Raw genomic sequence first — 25,411 nt, 5'->3', positions numbered from 1 at the left:
TAGTACATATATTTAAGGGATTTTTATCTTTAGTAGATGCCAAATCTCTAGAGACGATATAAGGAAGATATAAATTACGTAATCGAAAATAGTAAACATTTACATAATCGGAAGACATGATTATCCCATTTTGGAAATTAGTGATTTTAACAATTATTTTTATAAACGACAACATATCTCTTTTTTTACAAACTTTAATTATATGCTTCTGCATTGGAACTATATGTAATAGAATCATAAACGATTACAAAGTTTGTGCTACTTTAAGAGAAGGAAAAAAAAAGAAAAAGAAAAAACTTAATTATTAGAAAAATGCATCCTACTATATCCAGGCACAAATCCACTTTATAACTTAAATTTAAAGTGTGACAGAGGTAATAATTCTTTTTTTTTATATATATATATAAATAACTACGAGTAATAACTCATCTAAAATCTATAACTTAATAGGATTTCTCGTGCAACTATCTACAATATGTATAAACCATTATTGCATTGTGCAATATTCATAACAACTTTAAAAAAACTGCAGCCGCAGTTTTTTTCAACTGTTTTTACAATCATTCCATCCTGATACAATACAAAATGATAATAAACTGATTGTGATATAACAAAAAAAAAAAAAAAAGGAGAGAAGATGAACAAATGAGAACTTTTACTCTAATACTGCTGCCAACTTCGTTAATTTGATCTAATTTGGACAAATATCATTAACGTTATATTCATGTAAATCAAAACAATCATTTTCTAATAAGTATAAATCACTTTACTGTAAGTTTATTAAAAATATAAAAATTTTCAAACTAATGTCCAAATTAGATATTTTCTAAACTACTATACAAAACACATTGATCTTTGTGTACTTTTGTTAATAATACGCTGAGTAAGTTATCATGATATATTTAGATTAATATAAAATCTATAGACAGTTTCTAGAAAGATCTATAGATCCCAGTTGATATCTTTTTGTTTATATTTCAACTACGCAAATCTATCAGATCACAATTTTGTGTTATGTAATTGAATTAATATTTTCCACGAAGAAAGAAAGTACTTCAACAAGATTAGAATATTGATGAAAATAATTTGAAGCATCATACTATAGTTTGCAATTTTTTTCTTCTTTGAAGATTTTGTTTTTATAATATTTTTGTATTATATTTGATGTTTTTCTAATTTGTTAAAGTTTTTATAATTTGATTAGATAAGAGTTAGAATATGAATCATTACTAAATCAATTAAACCCAGTATTCTGTGATATCTTTAAGGGTGTGTTTTGAAATTTGACGATTTTGTAAACGTTGAATGTAGATATACATATCTTTACAGAACATGTTATAGTCATCTATATTTTTCTCACTTTTCTATGTACTCATACACTCTTATATTCTTTTTGCTTCTTTCTCTCTCATTTCAACACGCACTCTATGAAATAATGACAATGTTGACTGAATTCAACATTTACAACACGACACTAACATCAAGGACACTCTGATATGCAAAGATCAGTGCTATAAAAACACTGTTCGTATTAAAAAAAAAAAAAAAAAAAAAAAAAAAAAAAAAAAAAAAAAAAAAAAAAACCATGAGATTAACTTATTGTTAGACACTACTACGATGTAACGCAATCACCCTGCATGGCTAAACAATAACGGAGGGAATGAATGTATGTAGGCAGAAGTGCCAGCCAACTGGAACTCATTTACATGTTTAGCATTGAGCTGTGATGGCAGAAATTAAATACCACGGCAAGTATTATTAAATCACATTAATGTTGAGTTTCGTTTACTGTTTTCACACCCTCTAATTCTTTGCTGTTATTTTTCTCTTCATCTTTATCTGGATTATCCCAAGATTGTCTCTCCCCAGAGCCAAATATGACATAAACTGTAGCACAAACTACATAAACAGCTGCTGAAATCACGAAGACAATTCTCCACTTGTGTTGAGTTGGCTATAATAGAAAATATTAAGTAGTTGTGTGTACGATAAATGAATAAATAAATATATATATATATATATTTATAATTATCTATTAAAATAATATAAATTATATTACCGTGCCAACAATAATATGGCCAGCTATAATTGGTGCAAGTAATCCAGCCAAATTAGCAAGGCAATTAGTGAAAGACATCAAAACTCCTGCGAATCTTGGTGAGATATCGAGATGGTTCACTTTAAAACCAGAATAAATACCACCGTTTAAACCAACACCAATAGTAAGAAGACTTATCGTCAGCCACGGATTACAACCGGTATAAGATGCTGCTACCAATGCTACAGCAGGTCCATACTGACCAATACTATTGATAATTTTACGAGTAACAGTGTGATTAAATTTTTCTGTAGAAATCATCCAATCGGCAACGTGGCTAATTAACATTGAAAAGATCCACATAGCTAAGTAAGGAAGGGATGAAACAGTGCCATTCTGAAATAATAAACATGTTATATTAAGTAAATCGTTATATTAAAAAAATCGTCCATTGATCAATTATTTAGATAAATTGTTATCAAAACGTTAACTTCACTCACAGACTTAATGTCGAAATGTAAAATCTGTTTCATAAACGTTGGAAGTTCCGTCATTAATGTTTCGTATCCATAATTTTGACCCATATGTGCCATTAAAATAGCCCAAAAAGGCATTGAAGTAACGATTGATTTCCAAGGTACAGGTGGAGACTGTAAAATGGATGCGCCATAATAATGGAAATATCGTTTAAAAATATAAAAAATAAAAAATTATATCCAAAGATGGAAATATCTAAAAAAAGAAAAAAAAATATTTACAGATGCTCCAGCATTTCCCCACAATGCACTAAGTATGTATTTCTTTTCATCTTCAGAAATATGCGGATGGCTTTCTGGATCTTCATAGACCATAATGAGGAAAGCTATGCACCATATAGTACCGACAGCACCAAAGACATAGAATATCGATGGCCAACCACCAGCAAATCCATATTCAGACAGCAAACCGCTTAATGGCATTGAGATAACTGTACCAAACTGAGCACCTATCGATAACAGAGACAAAACCTGGATTAATAACAATATTCTAATTACAAAAGAGAAACCTACTGTGAGTCATTAAGAACAGTGGATAAGTCAGAACCAAAAAAGTCCACTCCTGTGATTCCAATTCCATCGTAGCAAGAAGTACACAGTGATTGGATGCATTGAAATATCCAGAGGACTCGCGGGACTCAAGGTGAATTGGTATGTACAAGAGTGCTACATTAAAAAATATCGCACTGTACGAGCTTACCAGCATAGACGAAGGCTCCCATCCTGCTCCTCTCGTTTGGTGGTATCCACTTTGCCAACAATGCGTGCGTGCAAGGCACAATTGGACCCTGCAATAGGGATAATCCATTCCTAGGGGGAGGAAATCACACCCAAACAATCAAAAAGCGTTCACACTCAACGAATATGTAATCCTTTATTCTAAATCTAACATTATGTCTTTTCAATCAAAGAAAAATTTCAAAACCAAAAATTCTACATACAGATTTATATAATAGACATCTGAAGAAGATATGGATTAAGAAAAAAAACGAGTGTTTTCAAAATTCTCTTTAAAATATTAAAGAAATAATTTGAAATATTAATTAAGAACTTGCCTAAAACTTACATACATTTCATGGTATATTTCCTGTATTTAAATAATAGAAGATCAAAATCTATGCGTATCATTTTTTGTTTAGACGATATTTTAATGAGTTGTGTAATAAACTTTCCCGTAACACACATTCTCATCTCATGTATATATGATGTGCTCTTTTAACATTTTATAAACTTATAACCATAACAATATATTAGGCAAATGCAAAGAGCTACTTACCTCGCCTAAACCTTGAATAAATCGAACTACCATTAGCCAAGGAAAGCCCCAATGTGCAGACACTGGAACTAATAGCCCAAATAGCGAATTTATCAACATGCCAACGCCAAGAAAATATTTAGACCCATAACGTTTGGCAAGTATACCAAAAGGTATTTGAGTTATAACATATCCATAAAAAAATGAGCTCAATAGATAGCCTTGTTTTTTAGTATCCCATTCAAATTCACCATCTTTCTGTAATTATCAAAATTTATATATAAATATATATATTTAATATGCATTAATTAAAAAAAAAAGATATTTTGGTCATGAATAGATAAATTTAGATATTGCAACTCACATGACTGCTGTCTGACGTAGTACTATTGGTATAATCGATCTGGCATTCGTTCGTAACAATCTCTTGATGTTCCGTGATAGCCGTGTGGTTGACCATAGCAACGATCGCCACAGACATGTTGGTCCTCATTACATAGGCATTTGCCATGCCAAGAAAAATCATAAAAGTTACTACGTGACGTGTCCCAACCAGGGCTGAAAACAAGAAACATTTTTTTTTTTTTGTTACAAAATAAATTATACGCTTTTATCAAAGCGTTGAAAAAAGAAGAAAAAAAAGTCTCGGATAATGTTCCCATTCGTTGATAAAATACATTCTATATTAATACATTCTATCTATATTATATTTATTATTAATTTCAAAAACATGCTATACGTTTGTATAAGATACTTTATTTGTACAATCCGATAGACGAAAAATTTTACGCAGAAAAGAAACTAATAATGAATAATTCATCAAATTCTTGACTCAATTTTATTTTTTTTCTTTTTCAGATTACGAGAACATCAATGTAAATATAGTGATCAAATAAAGTAGATATCTACCGTCGTTTAAAGACTTTTTAATACACATATATTTTACGTTTTGATAACCGTTTTTACATTCGACATACATACTGAATTTCTTAGTTTAATTTCCTAGTTCAATTTGATTTTATTTGATTCATGAGTCATTCAGTTTCAGAAAATAAAAATGAAGAAGAAAAAAAAAAGAAACAGATCCAGCTTAAATGCGTGATCGTGGATGATTCATGCAAAATGTTACGGAAATGGAACGTCTGCACACGCAACGTATTAGAAGAATTGTCTATCTTATAATATGCATTTTATCTACATTATCAATCTGTAGATTGTAGAAGTGTTATTTTTTAATTTTCATGTCATTATTAGAACAATGCAACAAGTCAAATGAACGTTGTCTATACAAATGTATATCGTATATAGAAACAGGTAAATACAAAAGGACGGATATTTGTCTATAAATTTTCTTTTATGTAGAGAGACAAAGACAGAGATAGGCAACAGACAGACACGCATAAACATACGTATTGATGATGATGTGTCCTTGTGGGATGGCGCCGTTTGCATAAAATACACATGACCGATTAAACTGGGAGACCCGTTTGTTTTATTTCAATTTTTGTTACTTTTCCAAGCGCTGTTCTACACATAAGCGCATCTGTCTTTTATTGAAATGCAAATGTTCTGTGATAATCATAATTCATTATCAAAGATATAAAAAGATAGTATGCGATCAGTCTATATTCAGTTATTTTGCGATAAATCACACAAGTGAACTACTGAACATCATCGCCATTATTAGCAAGACGAAAGAGACTTTAGCACTTACGTTGATTGTGTATATATTATGTATATATGATATGTATGATTTATATATATATGTATACATACATATATACATATATAAAAGACGACTAAATTGAAGTCAATTATTGTATCGAACCGAGGGAAGTTTTGTTTAAAACGATCTTTCATTATCTGGTATTGTTCGTTTGACCCCAAGGCAGATATACATAAGAACGTCAATCGTACGTGTGTATGCGTGTGTACGTATATATATATATATATATATATATATATATATATATATGTATATACATATATATATGTACGTAAGTATAAATATATAGAAAAGAACGCCAGATTAATAATATTTAAGGGTCGATCAAGATAGAAAACAACAGTCGATCGATCAGATAATTCGATCAGGATCAAAGTTTCGACATCTTTTTTTTTTTATTTATTACTTTTGGATTTAAATAGTCAAGGAATGCTTTTGAGATAACAAAAGGAAACGAAGGCCAAATTTATTGGCTATGATCCAGACGCGTTTCGCTCATTATTGCATCGCTTAAATAAATTCAATAGATACACATACAAATTGACTTCCTGTTACAATTAGATCTACCTATTCATTAATCTACATGTATGCGTGTGCATGTACATTACATTTCTTTTATTTACTCATGCTACAATAAGAGAGTCTTGCAAAACTAAATGAAAAATCCTTCTAAGAAGATTCGAATCATTCCTAGAAGCGCGCCAATTCATAGAGACGCGCGCGTAATTTGAAATCTTCATGTACATGTTTCGCCACGTTACATAAATGCATATATTTCCGAATACTAATGGGAATTGATGCATATATAGTATCATAACTAGAGAAAAAACATCGAAAGGAAAAACAAAGAACAACTTGCAAATTCATTCCAGGAGAAAGAGAGAGAATATATATACGACGTATGTAAATCGTATGAAAGACAAAAATCGGTTATCTCCGGTAAAGTTCGGTAAGCTTCGTCCCAGAGCACGTGGGATACGCGATAAAAAAATAGTTCCAAACCGAAACGCGATAGGAGATGAGGAAGAGGAAGAAGAAGAGGAGGAGGAGAGGTCCATTGTTAGGCGAAAATAATGATCGTTTTTTTTTCGTTTCAAACAAGAGAAGAAGTAGAATAATAGAAAGAACAAAAAGAAGGAGACCACAAACCAGTCGTACGACGTACGCGAAAGCATTCTTTTTCTTTTTTTTTTCTTTCTTTCCTTCTTCGATCCTGACGTTATTAAAGAATTCCTCGTAACAGGCTGAACGATTATTCATTGTTGCCATAATAATTGTGTAGATATGAGGAACCAATGAAATATTTCCTTTTGTTATAGATCAAACTGTGAGATTACTAGCTGTGTCATTATTTTCTTATTTCTCCTTTTTTTTTCTTTTTTTTTTTTTTTTTTAATCACATTTAAATTCGTGCTTAATTGCTCTTTCCTTACAAAAAAAGAAACGAAAAAAGATAAAGAAAAGATGATTAAAAAAAGGATAAGAAATAATCGATCTGACGATTTTTTAAAATCGATGTAAAAGAAACAAGAAAAATGAGATCGATTAACAATCGAATTTACGACCAATCACGTTTCGTTATTTATGCTGCTACCTTCTCGACGATAACCGTTATAAGTTCCTATATACAATCTTAAAACATGACCTTGACTCATGTCAGACATGAAAAATGCCACGCCAGCGTTCCTCGAAGTTGAAAAAGATAACGACGTGCATTAGTTTTAATCTAACTAGATTAGATTTTTTGTCGCTCATCAAAGGGGAAACATACTTTTTGTTTTCTTCTTCTTTTTTTTTTCATTCGGTTTTTTCTTGTCAAAACTTAAAGATTCCAATACGACTCACGTAGTCTCGAACGCGTTCGAGACTTTATCTACCGATTAAATTTTCCTACTTATTACATAACCTTTCTCACTTGTCTCTCACTCTCTCTTTTTTCTCTCTTTTTTTCTGTTTGTCGAAACGCGTAAGAAATAAAAATGAAAGATATTATCATTGCGTAGTACTTAGTACACTTCACTCGTTCAGTTTTTCACAATCGATTCTTATAAGCCGTTCTAAGTTTGTATAAATAGATAACATTTGGGTCGTGAACACTTAAATATATACGAAACATGTGTTCTTTTGGCTAATATTTAATTAGAATTTTGACAAAATAAAATAATTCTTGAAATAAGAGAATAAAGAATTCGGAACTCTTATAATCAACGATTACCGAGATAAGCGTTGATTGTATATCGTTATAAATATGATCTAATATCTTTCGTTTCCTCTTTCATTTATAACTTAGGATAGATATTAATTTACTTTTAATATGAGTACGTACGTATCTGTATGTATCTGTGTGGGTGTATTCGATGTTTTACTTGCTTCCTACATTTAATTGGATTTAATGAAGTATTCAATATATCCAGAAACGGCCTCGATAAAGAAACAAAGAAAAAAAAAAGAAAGAAAAAAAATCGCGCATACTTGTTTATTCTTTCTTTCTTTTTTTCCAAAACCTTTAAATATAACCCATTGACGTTTATTTCTATCTGCACAACACGATGAGTTCTCGTGTTCGTTTACGCGTGTCGTGGATTTTCCAGAAAATCTCATCTAATAAACCAACGTATTTCGTGCCAAAAGTACGAGCGCAATACAGAAGACTGCTAAGTCATCAAAACGAGAAAAGATAAAAAATAAAACTTATTGAAAAATACTTATGCTAAATGATTATCTTCGTATTTCAAAAATTCAATTAAAACGGTGTATCGTTAAATCCTATACGAGAGATATAATAATAATAATAATTTTAATAATTTTTCTGATATTTTCAATATTGGACGAGACGTTCTTCTAGTCTCTGGAAAATATGATTTAGTAAGAAAAGGGCAAATAAAATTTGTGGCAGGCACGCGGAGTGTAGTGCACGTGCGTGTCTCGTGCTCGTGCTTCTTTTTCCCCCCTCTGTATCTCTCTTTTCCCTTCTCTCTCTCTCTCTCCCTCTTTCTCTCTCTCTCTTCTTCCCTCTCGACCGGTGCGAGGAGCGTGTTTCTTCTGAACACTCCTCGGACGTAAGCGAATTCTCGACATGCTATTCTCGAAGCGAAATACGGGCGATCGGCCAGGCTGTTTCGATGGCGTTGGTGGGAAAAGGATGGGACAAGACTACTCGTGATAAGTTAGAAAGAGAAAGAGAGAGAGAGAGAGAGAACGCACTATACTGGAGAAGGAGATGAAAGTAAGAGAGAGAGAAAGAAAGAGAGAGAGAGAGAGAGAGAGAGAGAGAGAGAAAGAAAGAGAGAAAGAGATAGAGAATTCGTATATGTTTCATGCTTACAAAGAGAAGCTGACAACGCAGAAAACGAAAAATCGTACCTCTTCGTTTTCGCACCGGCTTGTCGTTCTCTTCCAAACCCGGTTGTTCCCACACCAGCACGTGGCCATTCCTTCGTCCCCTGCTCTCGCTGCCATTGGCCCTGCCACCACTCATGGCACGTTCGCAAAAGTAGATGTAAAAAAATGTGTACGTCGAACGACGACGACGACGACGACGACGACAACGAAGATAGCAATAGAAGAGGAAGATAAATAAAAAAAAAAAAGAGGGATAGATCGTTATCTCTTTCCTACTTTTTCTTTTCTTTTTTCTCTCCTCTTCCCCTCTTTTAAACGATATACACACTTTTTATATAATTACCGATTAAACGTTAATAATGCGTGATATTATATTTAATAAAACGAATAAAACGAAGTTGGTTCGCGGGAGACGAGTAACCGGTAATCACGTCTATGGTTAATGCGATATTGAACGACACAACCAACGACGATCACGACGAGAACGACGAATGATCGTGCGTTAAAGGAGCGCGCGAGCGCGCCAACCTCGTGGTACACCCGTACAAGACGATGATAACGTATCGACGAAGATCGCGAGAACGACGAGAATGAAAACGACGACGACGACGATAATGATCACCCTCCTCTTCCTCTCCCTCTTCCTTCACCTCTCCCACCTCCTATCCTCGGTTCTTTCCGCGACTTGTCGTCGACAATTGACGACGGCAATCAACTAATACCGCGCATGCGCGAGCGCAACTGGCTTGACCAATAACGAGCACTCACGAACTTGGCGCCATCTTTCTCGCGCCAAGATTCCCAGCCAATTGCTACATCGCGCGCCAAAATATGTCCATTATTACGAAATACATAATAAGAATAATAATTATAATTAATTTTTTGTTATGTCTCATATCTATTTGTTTAATTAATAATCAATGATTTATTACAGGAGAAACAATTTTTTTCTATTTACAAATGGAATATTTTCAGCGAGTTTTATCCTCTTTTCTTTTTTTTTTCCTTTCTTTCTCGCTTTCTGTTTTCTTCTTCTTCTTCTTTTTTTTTTCTTAATGGTTTTATTGAAATCACGAGAACATGCGATCGAACGTGTATTTGATTTTTTTTACACATATAAGTTGAAGAATTTTAACATTCATCATTTATCATTTTATATACGGAATATTGATCAGACATCGATTAAATTCATGCTTAATAACTTTCTCCTTTTGTTACAAGGAACGTGATATATCATCAATATTAACTTTTGTCATGGCATTCGTTGTTATTATACTAATGTACCAAGTGTCTCAGAATGTATTTCACTTTTGTAATCGGATAATTGAGTGCATGCTGATCTCAATGGCACAATAAATATTATACTTGGTGTACCATCGCTATTTCAGGAGTGACGCAATAATTACGTTTGGAGAATCGTCATTGTTAACCTTGAAAAGAGTAAGGTTAATTATCGTGTTTTGTGTTTCCAACTTTGCAAGGCGTTTATTCGCTTCTTTTAGGTAAGAAATCAAATCGTTGCTTCGAATCTTTGTTAATTTGTTTGTAAAAAAAAAGCAGAAAAGAAAAAAAAGAAGAAAAAAAAAGAAAGAGAAAAAAAAAGATTTATCAGAATCGTACTTACGTACGAAGATGTTTAATCAGTTTTGTAACATTCGCGAAATGAACATCGATCGTCCCCCATATCGCGTTCACGTTCTTACGAAAGGAAGTTATAAATTATCGGTATGATTACACGATACGTAATGCATGATGAAGAGTAAGTACACGTACGTACATGTGTAAGAAGAGACTTTAAGATTCGCTTTGAAGCTCGTCAAAAATGACGACGTATTATAGAGCGTTGCCTCTACTCTCTACATACTCATGGAATCTTTTAGTTCATTTTCTTATCAAGTGGAAAATACAAAGCATTCGACTTAGTTTGCAAAGAGACGAGTTAGTTATCTAACGAACATAATAGTTACATTTTCTTTCTTTCTTTTTTTTCTTTCTTTCTTTCTTTAATAAATTTCCAGTTGAATACTTCATAAAACATGATTAATGAATCAATAAATTTCTTAATGTCTGAAACATTATACCAAGTTACGTAACTTCCTATTATTGTCATTGCACTTGTCGTAATACGATGCAAAAAAAAAAAAAAAAATTCTCATTCGATATTATACCAGTTAATCATGCTTAATTCATAAACTGTTATCATTATCTTTTATAATTATTCTGAAAGTTTAATATCGTTACGAATAATATCGAGAAAAAAAAATTGGTCTGACAAGAAATTCAAAATGTCATTCTATCGTTCGACTTAACCTATTTATATGAAAAATTCGAGCATTGTTATCGATATGAAAATCGATCGATATTTCACTAAACGCACTAGTTTCTTTAGTGGACTGAAAGATCCGTTATCTGACTATACCGTTGCTACGATCATTTATATTAACGTCATCTTTAACTTTTACGAAAACTTTGTAAAAACTTTACCGTCATCGACCGTTTGGCACTGAAATTCACGTTTATTCACTAAAATTAGATGCATACGCGCACGTGTGTGTCCATCTATGTGTATATTCATGTATTGAAAATAAGTGATTCGACTATTTCGTTGCTTCTCGAATTTTCACGAACGTTGTTGCATCGAACGCTTGTCGATTATTCGTTTTACGATTTTAATTGTATGTGCTAAAATATGAAATTTATTTGAATGTGTGTTAGCTATAGAAGATGCATCGTAATATTATATGATACTATTTATTAATAGTTGAAAACTGAAAAACGTGCCAAAGATTTTTGCTCAATAATTTTTGGTTAGTAATCGTGCACTGGACATATTTGTCTCTTAGTTGCGCAATATTCTGTTACATTCGTGATGACGACGTTGGATATTTTAAATTACGTAAGCACAGATTATTAAGGTATTGCATATTAATTATTAATGAACATAGATATTAACTGTTTTTATATATCACAAGTATGTATATATATATATATATATATTATAGGTATACGTGCGTCATTTGAATAACTACATCATTAATATTATCGCAAATATATTTTCATATTATATTTTTATTACGGTTCATTTGAAAAGTTGAAAACAACGATTACAAGAATAGAACTTTTGCAATATATTTTCCAATGTTTTTTTTTTTTTATATATATATTCTTTATTTTTAGAAATCGGTAAACTCTATTATCTTTTATATCGATAAAGTTTATTTTCTATCGCGTCGATAAAGTTCATTATTTCTTACTGTCGATATGTTAGCATTCTACATGACCGACGTTCGATGGTAATTAATCGAAATATCGATAAGTAATATCAATTGAATATGGATTAAAATATTTATTATATTATTATTATGCATGTTATATTATTATTACAAATATTGTGCAAAATTAATGAAAAACAATTGTAATAGAAAGAATCTTGGTCTTTTGTCTTCAAATTTTTTTTATCTTTTTTTATACAAACAATTAAAATATTAATTTGCATCAATATATTATTTGCTTCTATTGCGATACCGTAGATTTGGAAATAAGTGAAATATGGAAAAATTTGAAAGATAGAAGATGAAAAAAAAAAGGAAGGATGTAAGTGATTTTGTGATCGTCCACTCGAAACGTAACGTGTCGGAAATGAAATCCGGTCGTTTAGATTTTTACGCCATTATTAATGATTCTAATTCGCATGATATAACTTTGGAGTAGAGACAACAGGAAACGCACGAGCCCTCAATCTCATTATTCATTTAGTAAAGTGGAAAATAACGTCCTTGTTACAAGGAAAGCCTACGCCAATTGTAGTTTATAGAGCTACTGACACTCGTCGACGAAGGACATTTGTTTATTTCATTTTATTTTTTTTTTTTTACAATATTTATATGTATAAATCGAATTTATATGTATCTCGATATTTTTTTTTTTTATTAATTTGTTAATAGATGAAAGACTTTTTTTCTCGATAATAAAACTTTTCTTTTCCGAGTGAAAAAAGAACCTGTGTCGATAAAGTAGGAAATATATAGAAATATCGATTGGACGTTGTTAATGGAAAAAAGAAAGAATGATTTTGGAGAAAGATCGATAACGAAGAAGAGTGATTTAATCGGTAAAGAAGTTTGAAGAGCGTTCATTGACATGAAACAATGTAGAGACACGAATGCATGGCTTTTATCGAGTAATATGTTTACTTCGAACGATAATTTTTCTCCTTCACTCGTTCAAATCGCTCTTCAGACTTGATACGTCAATTATATGTGTTATAATTTTTTTCCAATCGACACTTCAATGAATTTATAATACGAATTAATTGATATATCCTATTACTTTTCATTATTTTATGTATCTTGTAACATAAGATGTAATCAATGAAATTCAAGCAAGCGTAACAGGAAACATTAGATTATTAAAAACAAGGATGAGAATAACAATAATGATGATGTGACACTTTTAATCTTTGCATAGAATTTTCATTTAGTCCTAGACCTTGAATTTGTGCGCAATAAAATAATTTCTACGACCTCGAAGCACGCGAAACTGCATAAATTATCAAAGAACATCTGTTACAATAATACCGTTTCTCTGTCTTTGATATACATATATACATAATTGTAAAATTCTATTCATGATGTCGTAAAAGAAGGAAGAGGACTCGTTTCTTTATTTTATGCGCGAGAGTAGCCATCGAATGATTCATTATACGAACGTGACAAGAAGCTTAATGACTCGAATTCCCTTTTTTTTTCTTTCTTCACGTTGTAACTTTCTCTCTAAGAAATTGTATTATAACCTTCGAATTACGTTATTCTCACCCATGTGAATAAATTTCTAATATCGATTTTGACACGGAAATTGCCTTCTCTCTTCATTTTAAATTAAAATTTTTTCATTAGATTTATACTACCAATAAAAACTTGATCTGTATTCGATTGTCAGGAAAAAAAAGAAGAGAAAAGAAAAACGAAAAAGAAAAAAAATATTACTGCGACTTATTCGTTCTAGAAATTTATTTAGAAATATGCTTAAAAGTACACTGATAAATAATTAATGAAAATACTTAAGTGACTAGATAATTTATTTATATTTCTCATTCATCGATTATTATCTAATCGTAGATCATTGATTCATAGATATTGATATTTCAGATAAGTTATTAGCACCGATAATATGTATCCATCAATGTTTTTCGATAAAAGATATAAATACTTTTTTTTTCAATCGATACTTTTTTTCTATTTCTCTACTATTTCATGCAACACGATCGTAAATTAAAGGCATATGATTTATTAGAAAATGCATACGCAAAGCGATCGATTATCTTCATATACTTCATCTAATCGGCACACCTATTTCTGCTTTAATCATGATATGCATATTTGTTGCATTTTTGTGGTCTTATAGAAGGAAAAAAAAAAGAGAGAGAGAAAAAAGAAGGAAAAAAAGAAAACAAAAAACAATGGAAAATAACGCGACTGCAAATGACATAATGAAGACTAGACAAATGTTTTTTTTCCTTTTCCTTTTCTTTTTTATTTTATTATTTTATTATTTTATTTCTTGTAAAATACTTTGATCATATTTGACAGTAATGAAATAAGAGATATAACAAAGAGTATGGAAAACAATAAATATATTTCATCTTATACCATCTGATAGTTGACTCAATTATGCATATACTACATGCATTCGCATTAGTCATAAACAAGGTCAAAGAGAGAGAGAGAGAGAGAGAGAGAAAGAAAGAAAGAAAGAAAGAAAGAGAGAGAGGGATAGAGAGAAAGAAAGAAAGATAAAGATAAAGATAGAAAAATAGAAGCAGAAATAGAAAAATTGTTTGCAGAACCATATCGAAAGATAAATGGATGTTTCTAAATGAATAAATTGTACGAGTTGTGAATAGTTTACGTATGAAACGATGATTGTTACATAAACTTTATTCATTAGCAATAATTGGAATTAATCATTATATCATAAATTTCCTTTGTTGATCGTATTCTCATCGATCTTTTTCAGGATCCTGACGATATCTAAGCGTACGTGTCATTTCGATAAATCATGCTCGGAATGTAAATTGATCTAATTGTAAGCCGAAGGAAGAGGAAAATGACGAAACATCGCGATAACTTTGTAAGTATAATACGATATCTATGAAGAGATCGATGTATATCGATCGATAATACGAAAGATATTCGATTTCTTTATTTCATTTGAGTTCTCGATTTATATTTTATGTATCAAAATTTTGATTATTGAACTACATGATAATGATAATGATCATTCGAACGATAAATAATATTATATATAAACATGATTGATGACATTTTTCTGTGAGATAAGTTTTTGTGTTTATAGATTAAAAGAAAACATGTCTCGTTGTGAAACGTCTCGTTCGTAACTCGAACGAATCGAATTTTTAATCGATTTAATATAAAAAAGAAAAAAAAAAGAACAAAAAAAAATCGATTGAAACGAATAAATAATAAAGGAACGAAATGAAAAGAGCTCTGATATATTTTTTTTTTCTTTTTACCTTTCGGCACGGCCGCTTCCGTTTCGAAGATATCCGGCCTCTTCATCTCCGGCTTCTTACAATCAATACCATTCTCCACCATTTTTTTCAAACTGACTTGACCGAATCGGAACCAAAAGAAAAATAGAACGAAACAAAAAAAGATAAGAAGAAAGAAAAGAGAACCAAAAAAAAATGGATTGGAAATCTCGAGCACGGAAGATGTTATTATTCGCGTTATTTTTCGCAAATCGATCTGAACTCCCACAACGAGAGGTGGAGTTAGAGGATATCTACTGTATATACTTTGCTTACGTTTCCGTTCCGCTTGTTCTCAAACACTGTTCGAAGCACGCTCAGACTCCCAACACTTAGCCGCGAACACCTCGTTTCCGTTGGCCAATTGGAGCGCGAGTTCCCCATTCGCCGGTACCCCCTACTCTTTCGCTCATACAGACTTTTTCATTCCTTCGAACCTTTTCCTTCGTGATTTATCGTGATTTCGAGAGTAACGATAGACGATAGATAGAATCAATGAAAAACAACGAGGTATTCTTCCTTTCTTGGAAGACATTTATTACATTAAAAATTAGCCGTGGGGTTTTCTATTCTTTTTTCTTTTTCTTTTTCTTTTTCTTTTTCTTTTTCTTTTCCTTACTCATTTTTTTTTTTTTTTTTTCTTTCGGTATCCTTTACAACATCCTACGGATAAGGGATTCAAAATAAAAAGCTTAAAAAGAAATGCATATTTGACCGACCCGCTTTCATTCACTTGTATTTTGTTTATTCCTTTAATTAATCCCATCTGTTTTTGATTTCTTTTATCCAGACATCTCTCCGGCGAAGAAGATAAATAATCACGTTTCGTCTTTATCTTTATTTCATTTTCTCTCTTATTTGTCTTTCTCTCTTTCTTTTTCTTTCTCCCTTCCCTCTCCTTCTCTCTCTCTTTCTCTCTCTCTCTCTCTCTCTCTCTCTCTCTCTATCTCTCTTTCTTTCTATCTTCTCTCTCTTTCACGAGATAGCTGAGTAGAGCCGATTACATTTGTTTCACGTTTCTCCTGTTCATTTTCACGAGGCCACCTCAAACAGATAGAAACTTGCCTTCGCGCGTTTTTTTCCTTTTCCTTTTTCTTTTTAGTATTAACGAAAGGAAAGGTCACACGCGTTATAAAAGGTAACTGGTCTAACCTTCGACTAACATTTACTTATAACTTACTCATCGATTGACGAAATCTCTAATCTCTGTTTAAACAGATAATAAATCAAAAATATTAACAAACAAAAAAAAAAAAGAGATTATGAATAACGAACCGTCGTTGGAAGAAATCGATATAAATTACGTAATATAAACGTAGAAAAGAAAAAATATTATAAATGAATACTGAAAAACAAAACAAAAAAAGAAAAAGAAAAAAAAAGAGAAAAAAAAAGGAAAAAGCTATCGATGTAATACCTAACTTCCTGTTTTCTATCGATAAAAAACGTGTTCTATCATTTTCTTTTTGTTTTATATATATATTCATATACGTATTACTATCTTTATCATTATTATATCTTTTAAAATTCAAGTAGAATTGTTCTTGCAATTGTCACGATCGTTCGACTCGAGTGATTTTACTAAGAATCGTAGTTAGACAAAAGATTAGTGGGGAGATAGGATGGTAGAAGGGGAAAAGGTGGGAGAGAACAGTTTTGAAATTTAACGAGCACTTAAGTCGCATTATCGCATTAGTACATATTCGTCGAGTAAAGCGATACGTGCGAAGAGGAAAGTCATGTGTAGATACGTGGATATACATGTATATGTATATATATATATATATATAAAATTAAAATTACACGTATGTTTGTAAGGTATTTAAACTTGAAAGAATTATTTAACTTTCGAGCTACTTATTTATTCGTAGCACGGAGTATCATTTAATAAACGAACAACTACATGAAATAATGACTCTTCCAATGTTCTTGATTCTCTTTATTCGTAACGTGTATTTCTTTCGTCATCGGTAGTCTCTTCGAAAGCCTACGATGGCATAGCTCGTTCGTTAGATAGTAGGTCGACAAACCGGTACGATTCTATGCTGACGTAGTTTCTTATATAGTTCTTACTTGCTACCGCGAATTATGTACTTTCAGCATTATTGCTCTCTCTCTCTCTCTTTCTCTCTTTCTCTTATTTTTTTTCTTGATTGTCCATGAGAAATAAGAAAAACAAGAATAAAAAATAAATCACGGTAAAATCGTGGCATTTTAATTTACTTTTTATTTTCTTTTGATTATTTTTTGTTTTATCGAAAATATTGCCAGATCCAGGAACGATGGAATTTTTTATCATTTTGTTTAACGATCGTAAATGTAATTTAATCCTTGTATCAGCATCTATCTACAATGGAAATTTTTCTTTTTTCTTTTTTTTCCTCTTTTTTTTTTTATATATATATGAGGAATGCACAAACTGGATATTATGATTGTTATATTTAATACGGAACTTCCATTAGATTTTAATATTATTGCGCTTTCTCTTTCTTTCGTGTTTGGATATCTTCTTTATTCTTGCATGTTCAAAAAAAAAATATATATATATATATATAGACACGCACACACACACACACACACAAATATATATTTGTATACGAGCAGGAAAGTGTGAAATTATTAGCCAATCATTAACCCTGTTAACCCAAGTGTGTGATCTTTATGTAAATTTAATTATTGCAACAAAAACAGATCATTATCTTTTTATATCAAATTATGTCAGATATAACTATACTGGAAAATGCAAAGAGACAAATTTGAGGTAATAATTTGTTATTTAATAACATGTATCAAAGATTAATTTGTTTCATTCAGAGTTACCCAAACAGGGTTTTATGAACCGAGACTCACTTTCGAAAACGATCATTTTTCGCAACCAACTCGGTTGCAATATATACATACATATTCTTATTTTATGCAGGCTGAGATAAACTAGACAGATATAGCATATAATTTCTGGAGTTATTTTTTAATTTAAATAATTTGAAATTGTTTATTCGATAATTCCTTCAATAAGGAAAACTCAAATCCTTCCTGTTATCTGTCCTCCATTATTTGTATTACGTAATATTGAAAAATTTAATATGTTTGAAAACTTAGAATGGAAGATTTAAAATCTTAATATTTGTGTATGCTTATTTATACGTATTTACAATTTATTTATACCAATGACTCTAATTGTAAAAAGAAATACTGAAAATTCTTGAGGAGGAATTAATAGGAAATATTTTGAAATTCGTTTCAACGAGAAAACATATAAAAGCTCTTTCAACGAAAAGAATCTTTTTCGCACTTCAATAATTAAGTATACAAATCTTTCGATTTATATATATTACGAATTAAATATACGAATCAGATATCAATCTCGTTTGATTTTAATCGAACGAAGAAAGAAAAAAAAAGAGAAGAACAAAAAAAGAGAAGAAGAAAAAAAAAAGAGAGAGATTAATGCAAAAGTGTTGAGAACAATAGAGTGTAATACGTTTCTTTGTGAGATATTCATGTAAGTATCTATGTTTTGTTAACTTGTTATCTTAAGTATCTATGTTTTGTTCACTCCTGTGAACAAATGCCGATAAGAAATCTTTAGGTAGGCTCGCCTCACGTGCCAATCATCGAGTCATCACGCGATCGACCGAGAACGTTCGAGTATAACTTCTAAGCTTTACTTTTCTAATTTTACGACGGTGTAACAAACACAGCGTAGCCTTGACGTATAAGCATGCTTTTCTTTACGTTTCCGTAAACGAAAGAAAAATTTAATAAAACGAAGATGAAAAGCACAACGACGGAGAAAAATGTCACGTGTCATTCTCGTTAAATTATCCTTTAAACGCGTGAAAACTTTTATTGTTTGATGCATCGTCATCGGCCGTCATTCTCGTTGTCATTGTCTTTTAAAAATTTGTCTGAATAATCAAGTCACGATAATTAATACGAAGATTAAATTATATCGCCGATAACGAGATACACATATATATTGTATATTTCACAAGAAGAAACGATTTCTCCTTCGTTTCAGTAGCCCTCTTCTTCCTTCGAAAGTAGAAAATCCTGCTTACGTGATATCAACGTGTCGAAAACTCGGAATAATAATCGTTTTACGAGCTGCAATAATTGTTAATTCGATGAATAATATAAATGATAAAGGTGAGTTTAAAAAGAAAACAGAAAGAAAGAAAGAAAGAAAAAAATACTACGGAAAAGAAAAGAAGAAGGGGATTTATATCCGTTCGACAACAGCGTGTTTCAAGAAACCAAAGAAATCATGGGAAATTTTAATTCCGCGCGTTCCATCACGTCAATTCGTTGAACTTCGATATTTTCAACTAACTTTCTCATTCCTTATTTCTTATGAAATATAACTGTTAATACTTTATCATTTTTTTTTTTTTTTACGATTGTCATTGTCGTCGAAGCAACTTAATTAAGAATGACATTTGCAAATGCGACATTTCCGCGATTTTTTTCGTATATTTCTTTTTCTCTATACGTGTTTGTTTGTGTGCACGAGCTCGTGTGTCTTTGATAAAACGGAAAAATTTGTCGATTATCTTATTTCATTTTTTTTTTTTTTTCTATATAACAAGATAATTCATTTTGCGAGAAATGTGTTATTACGTAGAGAAAAAATGAAAGAAAGAAAAGAAAAGAAAAGAAAAGAAGGAAAAAAAAGAAAAGAAAAATGCTATACAAAGAATACTTTCGTGCACGGTGAAAGTAACTACACGATTCGTTTTCGTGCCTTCAATGATTTTCTTACGTCTTCTAATCTATTATTATTTCTTTCTCGCAATTCGTACGTTAGAGTTTCCACCGAAACAAAAATTACATGTCCTCGATCTATTAATTTTCCTAGAGCCAGTATTATGGCTCGGCTAATAAAAAAGTAATTCTTTTCGTGCGAACAAACGCAGCTGTGATACTTCTTTAACGGTAAACGTCCAAATGATATATCTATCCAAGTCATTAGAACGAAATTATCTGTTTGAGAACATAATTCGCTAAATCTGGAATATAACGGCAGTAGTATATAACGTTAGACGGTATTTTGTAAAGAGAGAGAAAGAAAGAAAAAAGAAAAAGAAAGAAAAAAGAGAACACAGAGAAACAAAAACCAGAAAACAAAAGGAAAATTGGAATATCGAAGGTTTGTAACATTGTGATGTAACTCTTCTCTCTAACGTGTAACTTTCTCTAACTAATTTTAAATCGTTCCTTCTTTTTTCACGAGCTTTGTATACACAAGTCGTCTCTTCGTGATTTTATTATTCCGTTCCACATTAATGGTATATACATGAACATTGTGTCCTCGCTGTTTACGACTTTATACTATAGATTACAACGACATTTTACGATTTCTCGAAGGATAGTTTACGTATTCGAAGGGCAAGACACTATGCTATTGTTACTCCTTCTCATGATTCTTCTATTTAATTCTTATGCGATTGAGGAATCTTCCGAATTTTCATGGAAAACGAATGATATTCTTTTGAAATTCATCGAAGATGCCACTTTCCATCTTTTTCCACCATCAAGAATATCTGCACGTTTGTGTCTTTCTAAAGGTAACAATTGTATTATTATTATTATTATTATATTATTATTATTATTATTATTATTATTATTATTATTATCATTATATAATATCACGTTTATATCATCACTCCGACAATTATCAAAAGTTCTTTTATCTTATTTGATTTATTTTATCATTGAATAAAAAAATCAGACGATATAATCGGCTTATCGAAAGAGATGTCGAAAAGACATTTGTCCCATGATATCCGGAATGAGTTCGATCGGCTCGATTCTAAAATTTATGATAATTTAGAACACAGAAATTTGTATATTATCGATTTTGATTGCGATCGTGCGATTGACATCTTAAACGAGGTAAAACGTATAAGAGATAAAATGCATGTTAATTTAAATGTCGATTAAATCAGTATAGATTATTTTTGATTCAGGCAAATTCTAATAGAATGTTCGTTGCTCCGACAAAATGGTTGCTTTTGAAAGATGCAAGGACAATTTCAGATACGAAGGATCTACAATTTATAATGAAAACTTTTCGAAATCTTACTGTTTATCCGGACAGCGACGTTGTTATAGCACGAAGGATTAAAAAGAATTTTTTACAACTACTATCGATATATCGTCCCAGTCCATATCGAGATGTCATTTTAGAGGATCGTGGAAATTGGTCGTTTACAAGTGGTATCGTTATGAAAAATTATGATCCAGCATCCCGCAGACGAAGAAATCTTCAACTTACGCCGCTTAAATCCTGTCTCGTGGTATATTAGAGCTTTTTATTCTTTTTCTTTTTTTTTTTCTACACGATAAGCAATAAGTTGTTTATTTCATAGTAGTTTAATACCAACGTGATTATACGAAACGATTAAGATAATTAAAAAGAACTCTTTTGTGTATTTGTATTTATAGAAGATTTCATCGCATCTTAAGAGAGAGAGAGAGAGAGAGAGAGAGGATATATCTAATTCCGTTTATTTCAGAAATGGCACAATATTGTTATCGGAAATTATCTTTCGAATAGATTACATTCAATTTATTCAAGATATCAAATGCTATTTCACGTAGAGTTTATCCTAAACTAGATTAACATTAAGTTTATTTACGATCAGATAATTGTATTTTAATGATAAGATATTTTTTCGATAGATCGTTTTTTCACTGCTTTTTTCTTTTTTTAACCTGTTTAAACATACTTGTTTTTTTGTTTCTTTTTTGTTTGAAAAACATTATTTCTATAAGCTTCTATTAAGCGAGTATACATTTCTCTTTTTATTTTTATTTTTTTTTCCTCCTCGATAGATGACAGATCCAGACACGATCAATCATTTAACCGATTATCATAATAAACATATAGATCCAGTTACGAAGGCTGGTTACTCATCTGTACTTCACTTGGTGAATCGAATGAATGCAACGTAAGTATTGTTTTTAATTTGTTTCTGATAGATAAAGATGATAAATGGAGTAAAATCGATATGAAAAGATAAAGAAAAAATATCTGATACGTTCAATCAAAAATTGTATCGTTCGTTTCAGTGTAACTTTCAATATAGTAAATACATGGGGTTATCGTGATGAAAATGGATCGTGGAATGGTATGACCGGCATGTTGCAACGTCGTGAAATTGATTTCGGAGGAACTGGAACTTTTTTTATGAAAGAACGAATAGGAATAGTTAAATATATACAACTTTACACGCATACTGGGTAAAATATCTTCCGAGTATATAAACTTCTTTTATTTATTTTTTATTCATTTGAATTCTCTACTACTTATTCATTACGTAGATCTCAATAAAATTTCAAATCTACCGCGAGATTTATATAAACTTTCAATGCTATCTAGCGGTGATCGATAGTATTAACGCCCGGTGATAGGCAATATTCATGCATGCGCGTATAAAAAGCAACATTAATCGTATACATTTTTTTTTTTTAAATATAGATCACGTTTCATATTTCGACAACCATTGCTTTCGACAGTAAGCAACATATTTGTCTTGCCTTTTCATCGTTCAGTTTGGATAGCTATTGGTATCCTCATTCTTCTCATTATTACTTTGCTCTTTATATCTATGAAATGGGAGTACCATTGCGGAGCTTCAGCTAAATCTGCGATGTATTGGAGACAGATGAATCCTGGCAAGCCAACTCTTGGCGATGATATATTGGTTATTCTTGGAGCATTTTTCCAACAAGGTGTGTTCGTTCTTAATAAATTATCTCATTAGTTTCTACAATTTAACTGTTGTAGGATATTCTTATGAACCGTACCAAATTCCTTCACGTATAGTCACCCTAATGTTATTGATAGCTGCATTGAGTCTGTACACTTCCTACACAGCAAATATAGTTGCTTTGCTTCAATCAACGACAAATTCTATTCAAACGGTTGCTGATCTTTATAATAGTCCATTGAAATTAGGCGTACAAGATGCTATATATAATCGATACTATTTTAAAGTGAGTACTGAAAATCTCTACAAATCTTACTAGACAGATTTTATATATAACGAGATGAGTCACTACAGTATATTTATTTTGTTCTATAACAGTCTTTTAAGGATCCGATAAGAAGGAGACTCATAGATGAAAAAATTGAACCAAAGGGTAAAAAATCTTCTTGGATGCCTATTGAAGAAGGTGTTCAAAAAATAAGAGACGAGCTCTTTGCTTTTCATGGTGAAGTTGGTACCGTTTACAAAATAATACAAGAGACTTTTCAGGAGGAGGAAAAGTGCGGTTTAACTGCTATCAATTTTTTAAACGTACTTTATCCACTTTTTATCATTCAAACACAATCTCCGTATTTGGAGATTTTTAAAAATAGGTATAAATCTTAGCTTTGTATAATGTTTTAATTCACATAATCTAATATCTACATATTAAAATATATGACCTTTTTTAGTGCTTTAATAATACAAGAAAGTGGTTTAAAATTTCGAGAAGAAAGACGTTTATACACAAGAAAACCCAAATGCGATGGTCACATGAGTTTCATTAGCATAGGATTTACTGAAAGCCACTTTGCATTGGTGACAATGGGATATGGCATAATTCTCACTTTTTTTGTACTAATCATGGAATTACTGTGGCATAGAATGTAATATTTATATACATTATAATTTGTAAAGTAATTTAGATTTAACGGCTTAAATTTAATTATTTGCAGACAAAAATCGAAAATGAAAGATATTACGGAAGATATGGAGGCAATTGACAACGACAGTGAAATCCTTACTACTTGAAAAATTATTGCCTATATTTTCTCTTGAATTCATTATTATTTGGTAATTAGTGCTTTAACTCTATAGCAATATAAATAATTATATTATAAAAAAGAAATATAAAATAATATAAATACAAAATTAACATATATACATTTTTATATATTACATTCGTGCAGGTAAAAAATGTTGATAATAATTTTTTGTAAAATCTAACATAAGATCAAGAGTACATTCGGGTAAGTCCTCTATACATACAGCAGGACTTCCAGAAAATCTAGTAAAAGATGGAACTATTGTTTCTGGCGGTACTACCGCGCCATCTTCAATGTAACAACAATCCTTTAATATCGACCGTCTCCCCTGTTCAATACAAATAATTGGTATAAAAGATATCAATTAGTAATTACTTTCTACCAATTATTAAGCAGATACATACTATTACTGCATTTTTTCCAATGTATACATATGAACCGACAAGTGCAGCATTGACAACAGCCCTTTCTCCCACAAATACATGATCACCCATAGTTAACGGAAAGAAGGCAACTCTATCCAAAAAGGATAATCCTTTAAATATACAGCAATCTATATTAAATACTGACGAAAGAGGCACAAAAGTGTACAAACCCCCTACTAAATTTTTTAAAAGGTGGTCGTATTACAGCATTCTTGCTAATAATACAGTATCGACCAACCTTTACATTTGCTAAATCCCCTCTGATTATAGCATCTGATTGTACTATTACCTTTCCATGTAGTACTATATTCTGCGATCCACAAAGAACAGTCTGTCTACTCACTTTATTTCCCGAAGCCTGCAATATAAGTACAAGAGGTTATGTTCCAGTACAATAATTTTATTTGACAATTTATTACCGTCTCGACGTATTCAGCTATATTGTAATAAATATCTTGGGGCTCCATGACGACGTAGACAATATTTATGATCGATCACTTTAAATATACAAGAAACTAACTTATTATTCTATATAAATCACTCGTTAACATTAATCATTAGTTGCTTCTTCTGCGAAATACTGGGGCTTATTTGAAAGGTTAGTTTGAATCTTTCAAATGGCGCTATCAGATGGCGCTCGTGGCGTGAAAAATCGATCGAAAACATTGGCCATTGGTGAGACGATATTTACAGAGATCTGTAGAATTTTATTTATAATTTAAATCAAAGACGATAAATT

The 25,411-nt window shown here is 31.1% G+C and overlaps 3 protein-coding genes across 11 annotated transcripts; 1 reads left to right on the top strand and 2 right to left on the bottom strand.

Annotated features, from left to right (window-relative positions):
* Positions 1 to 301: 301 nt before the first annotated feature.
* LOC127067925 (putative inorganic phosphate cotransporter) lies at positions 302 to 15,951 on the bottom strand. Of its 4 annotated transcripts, none has more exons than XM_051003379.1 (9): positions 15,430 to 15,936; positions 8,919 to 9,028; positions 4,194 to 4,387; positions 3,851 to 4,087; positions 3,275 to 3,362; positions 2,797 to 3,023; positions 2,539 to 2,688; positions 2,060 to 2,434; positions 302 to 1,954 (listed from the first exon to the last, which is right to left on the bottom strand). In XM_051003379.1, exons 3-9 carry the CDS (start codon positions 4,353 to 4,355, stop codon positions 1,769 to 1,771), a joined length of 1,425 nt encoding a protein of 474 aa, XP_050859336.1. In that variant the 5' UTR covers positions 4,356 to 4,387; positions 8,919 to 9,028; positions 15,430 to 15,936; the 3' UTR covers positions 302 to 1,768. The 4 variants fall into 4 exon arrangements, with proteins under 4 accessions (XP_050859336.1, XP_050859334.1, XP_050859335.1 ...); XM_051003377.1 differs by having other exon boundaries at positions 8,919 to 10,327; positions 15,430 to 15,506; XM_051003378.1 differs by lacking the exon at positions 8,919 to 9,028 and having other exon boundaries at positions 15,430 to 15,951.
* Positions 14,400 to 24,357, top strand: LOC127067919 (glutamate receptor ionotropic, delta-1-like). Of its 6 annotated transcripts, none has more exons than XM_051003354.1 (12): positions 17,262 to 18,949; positions 19,472 to 19,596; positions 20,820 to 21,014; positions 21,179 to 21,342; positions 21,417 to 21,746; positions 22,285 to 22,400; positions 22,522 to 22,692; positions 22,931 to 23,184; positions 23,240 to 23,448; positions 23,541 to 23,815; positions 23,894 to 24,088; positions 24,158 to 24,357. In XM_051003354.1, the coding sequence occupies exons 2-12, from the start codon at positions 19,575 to 19,577 to the stop codon at positions 24,231 to 24,233; spliced, it is 2,007 nt and encodes a 668-aa protein (XP_050859311.1). In that variant the 5' UTR covers positions 17,262 to 18,949; positions 19,472 to 19,574; the 3' UTR covers positions 24,234 to 24,357. The 6 variants fall into 6 exon arrangements, with proteins under 6 accessions (XP_050859314.1, XP_050859311.1, XP_050859310.1 ...); XM_051003353.1 differs by having other exon boundaries at positions 19,469 to 19,596; XM_051003357.1 differs by lacking the exons at positions 17,262 to 18,949; positions 19,472 to 19,596 and adding an exon at positions 14,400 to 15,026 and having other exon boundaries at positions 20,815 to 21,014.
* On the bottom strand, positions 24,227 to 25,281 carry LOC127067930 (dynactin subunit 5). The gene is made up of 4 exons (XM_051003389.1): positions 25,092 to 25,281; positions 24,843 to 25,030; positions 24,652 to 24,763; positions 24,227 to 24,575 (listed from the first exon to the last, which is right to left on the bottom strand). The coding sequence occupies exons 1-4, from the start codon at positions 25,137 to 25,139 to the stop codon at positions 24,378 to 24,380; spliced, it is 546 nt and encodes a 181-aa protein (XP_050859346.1). The 5' UTR covers positions 25,140 to 25,281; the 3' UTR covers positions 24,227 to 24,377.
* Positions 25,282 to 25,411: the final 130 nt, after the last annotated feature.

Source organism: Vespula vulgaris, chromosome 12 (genome assembly GCF_905475345.1).
Source record: "Vespula vulgaris chromosome 12, iyVesVulg1.1, whole genome shotgun sequence".
NCBI classification, from domain to species: Eukaryota; Metazoa; Arthropoda; class Insecta; order Hymenoptera; family Vespidae; genus Vespula; species Vespula vulgaris.
The sequence above is the reverse complement of the archived record's forward strand: the minus strand, read 5'-3'. Positions and strand labels throughout refer to the sequence as shown.

What these genes read in the sequence shown, in the direction of transcription:
- LOC127067925 (XM_051003377.1), bottom strand. Translation starts at nt 9,033, where the DNA reads ATGAGTGGTGGCAGGGCCAATGGCAGCGAGAGCAGGGGACGAAGGAAT. An exon ending in CTACGTCAGACAGCAGTCAT is followed by an intron (nt 4,088 to 4,193) that starts GTGAGTTGCAAT and finishes TGATAATTACAG; the next exon opens with AAAGATGGTGAATTTGAATG. An exon ending in GGGAGCCTTCGTCTATGCTG is followed by an intron (nt 3,024 to 3,274) that starts GTAAGCTCGTAC and finishes TGTTATCGATAG; the next exon opens with GTGCTCAGTTTGGTACAGTT.
- LOC127067919 (XM_051003354.1), top strand. Translation starts at nt 19,575, where the DNA reads ATGAATAATATAAATGATAAAG. An exon ending in TGGAGCATTTTTCCAACAAG is followed by an intron (nt 23,185 to 23,239) that starts GTGTGTTCGTTC and finishes TAACTGTTGTAG; the next exon opens with GATATTCTTATGAACCGTAC. An exon ending in TTGGAGATTTTTAAAAATAG is followed by an intron (nt 23,816 to 23,893) that starts GTATAAATCTTA and finishes GACCTTTTTTAG; the next exon opens with TGCTTTAATAATACAAGAAA.
- LOC127067930 (XM_051003389.1), bottom strand. Translation starts at nt 25,139, where the DNA reads ATGGAGCCCCAAGATATTTATTACAATATAGCTGAATACGTCGAGACG. An exon ending in TTTAAAAAATTTAGTAGGGG is followed by an intron (nt 24,764 to 24,842) that starts GTTTGTACACTT and finishes CTTTTTGGATAG; the next exon opens with AGTTGCCTTCTTTCCGTTAA. An exon ending in TTGGAAAAAATGCAGTAATA is followed by an intron (nt 24,576 to 24,651) that starts GTATGTATCTGC and finishes TGTATTGAACAG; the next exon opens with GGGAGACGGTCGATATTAAA.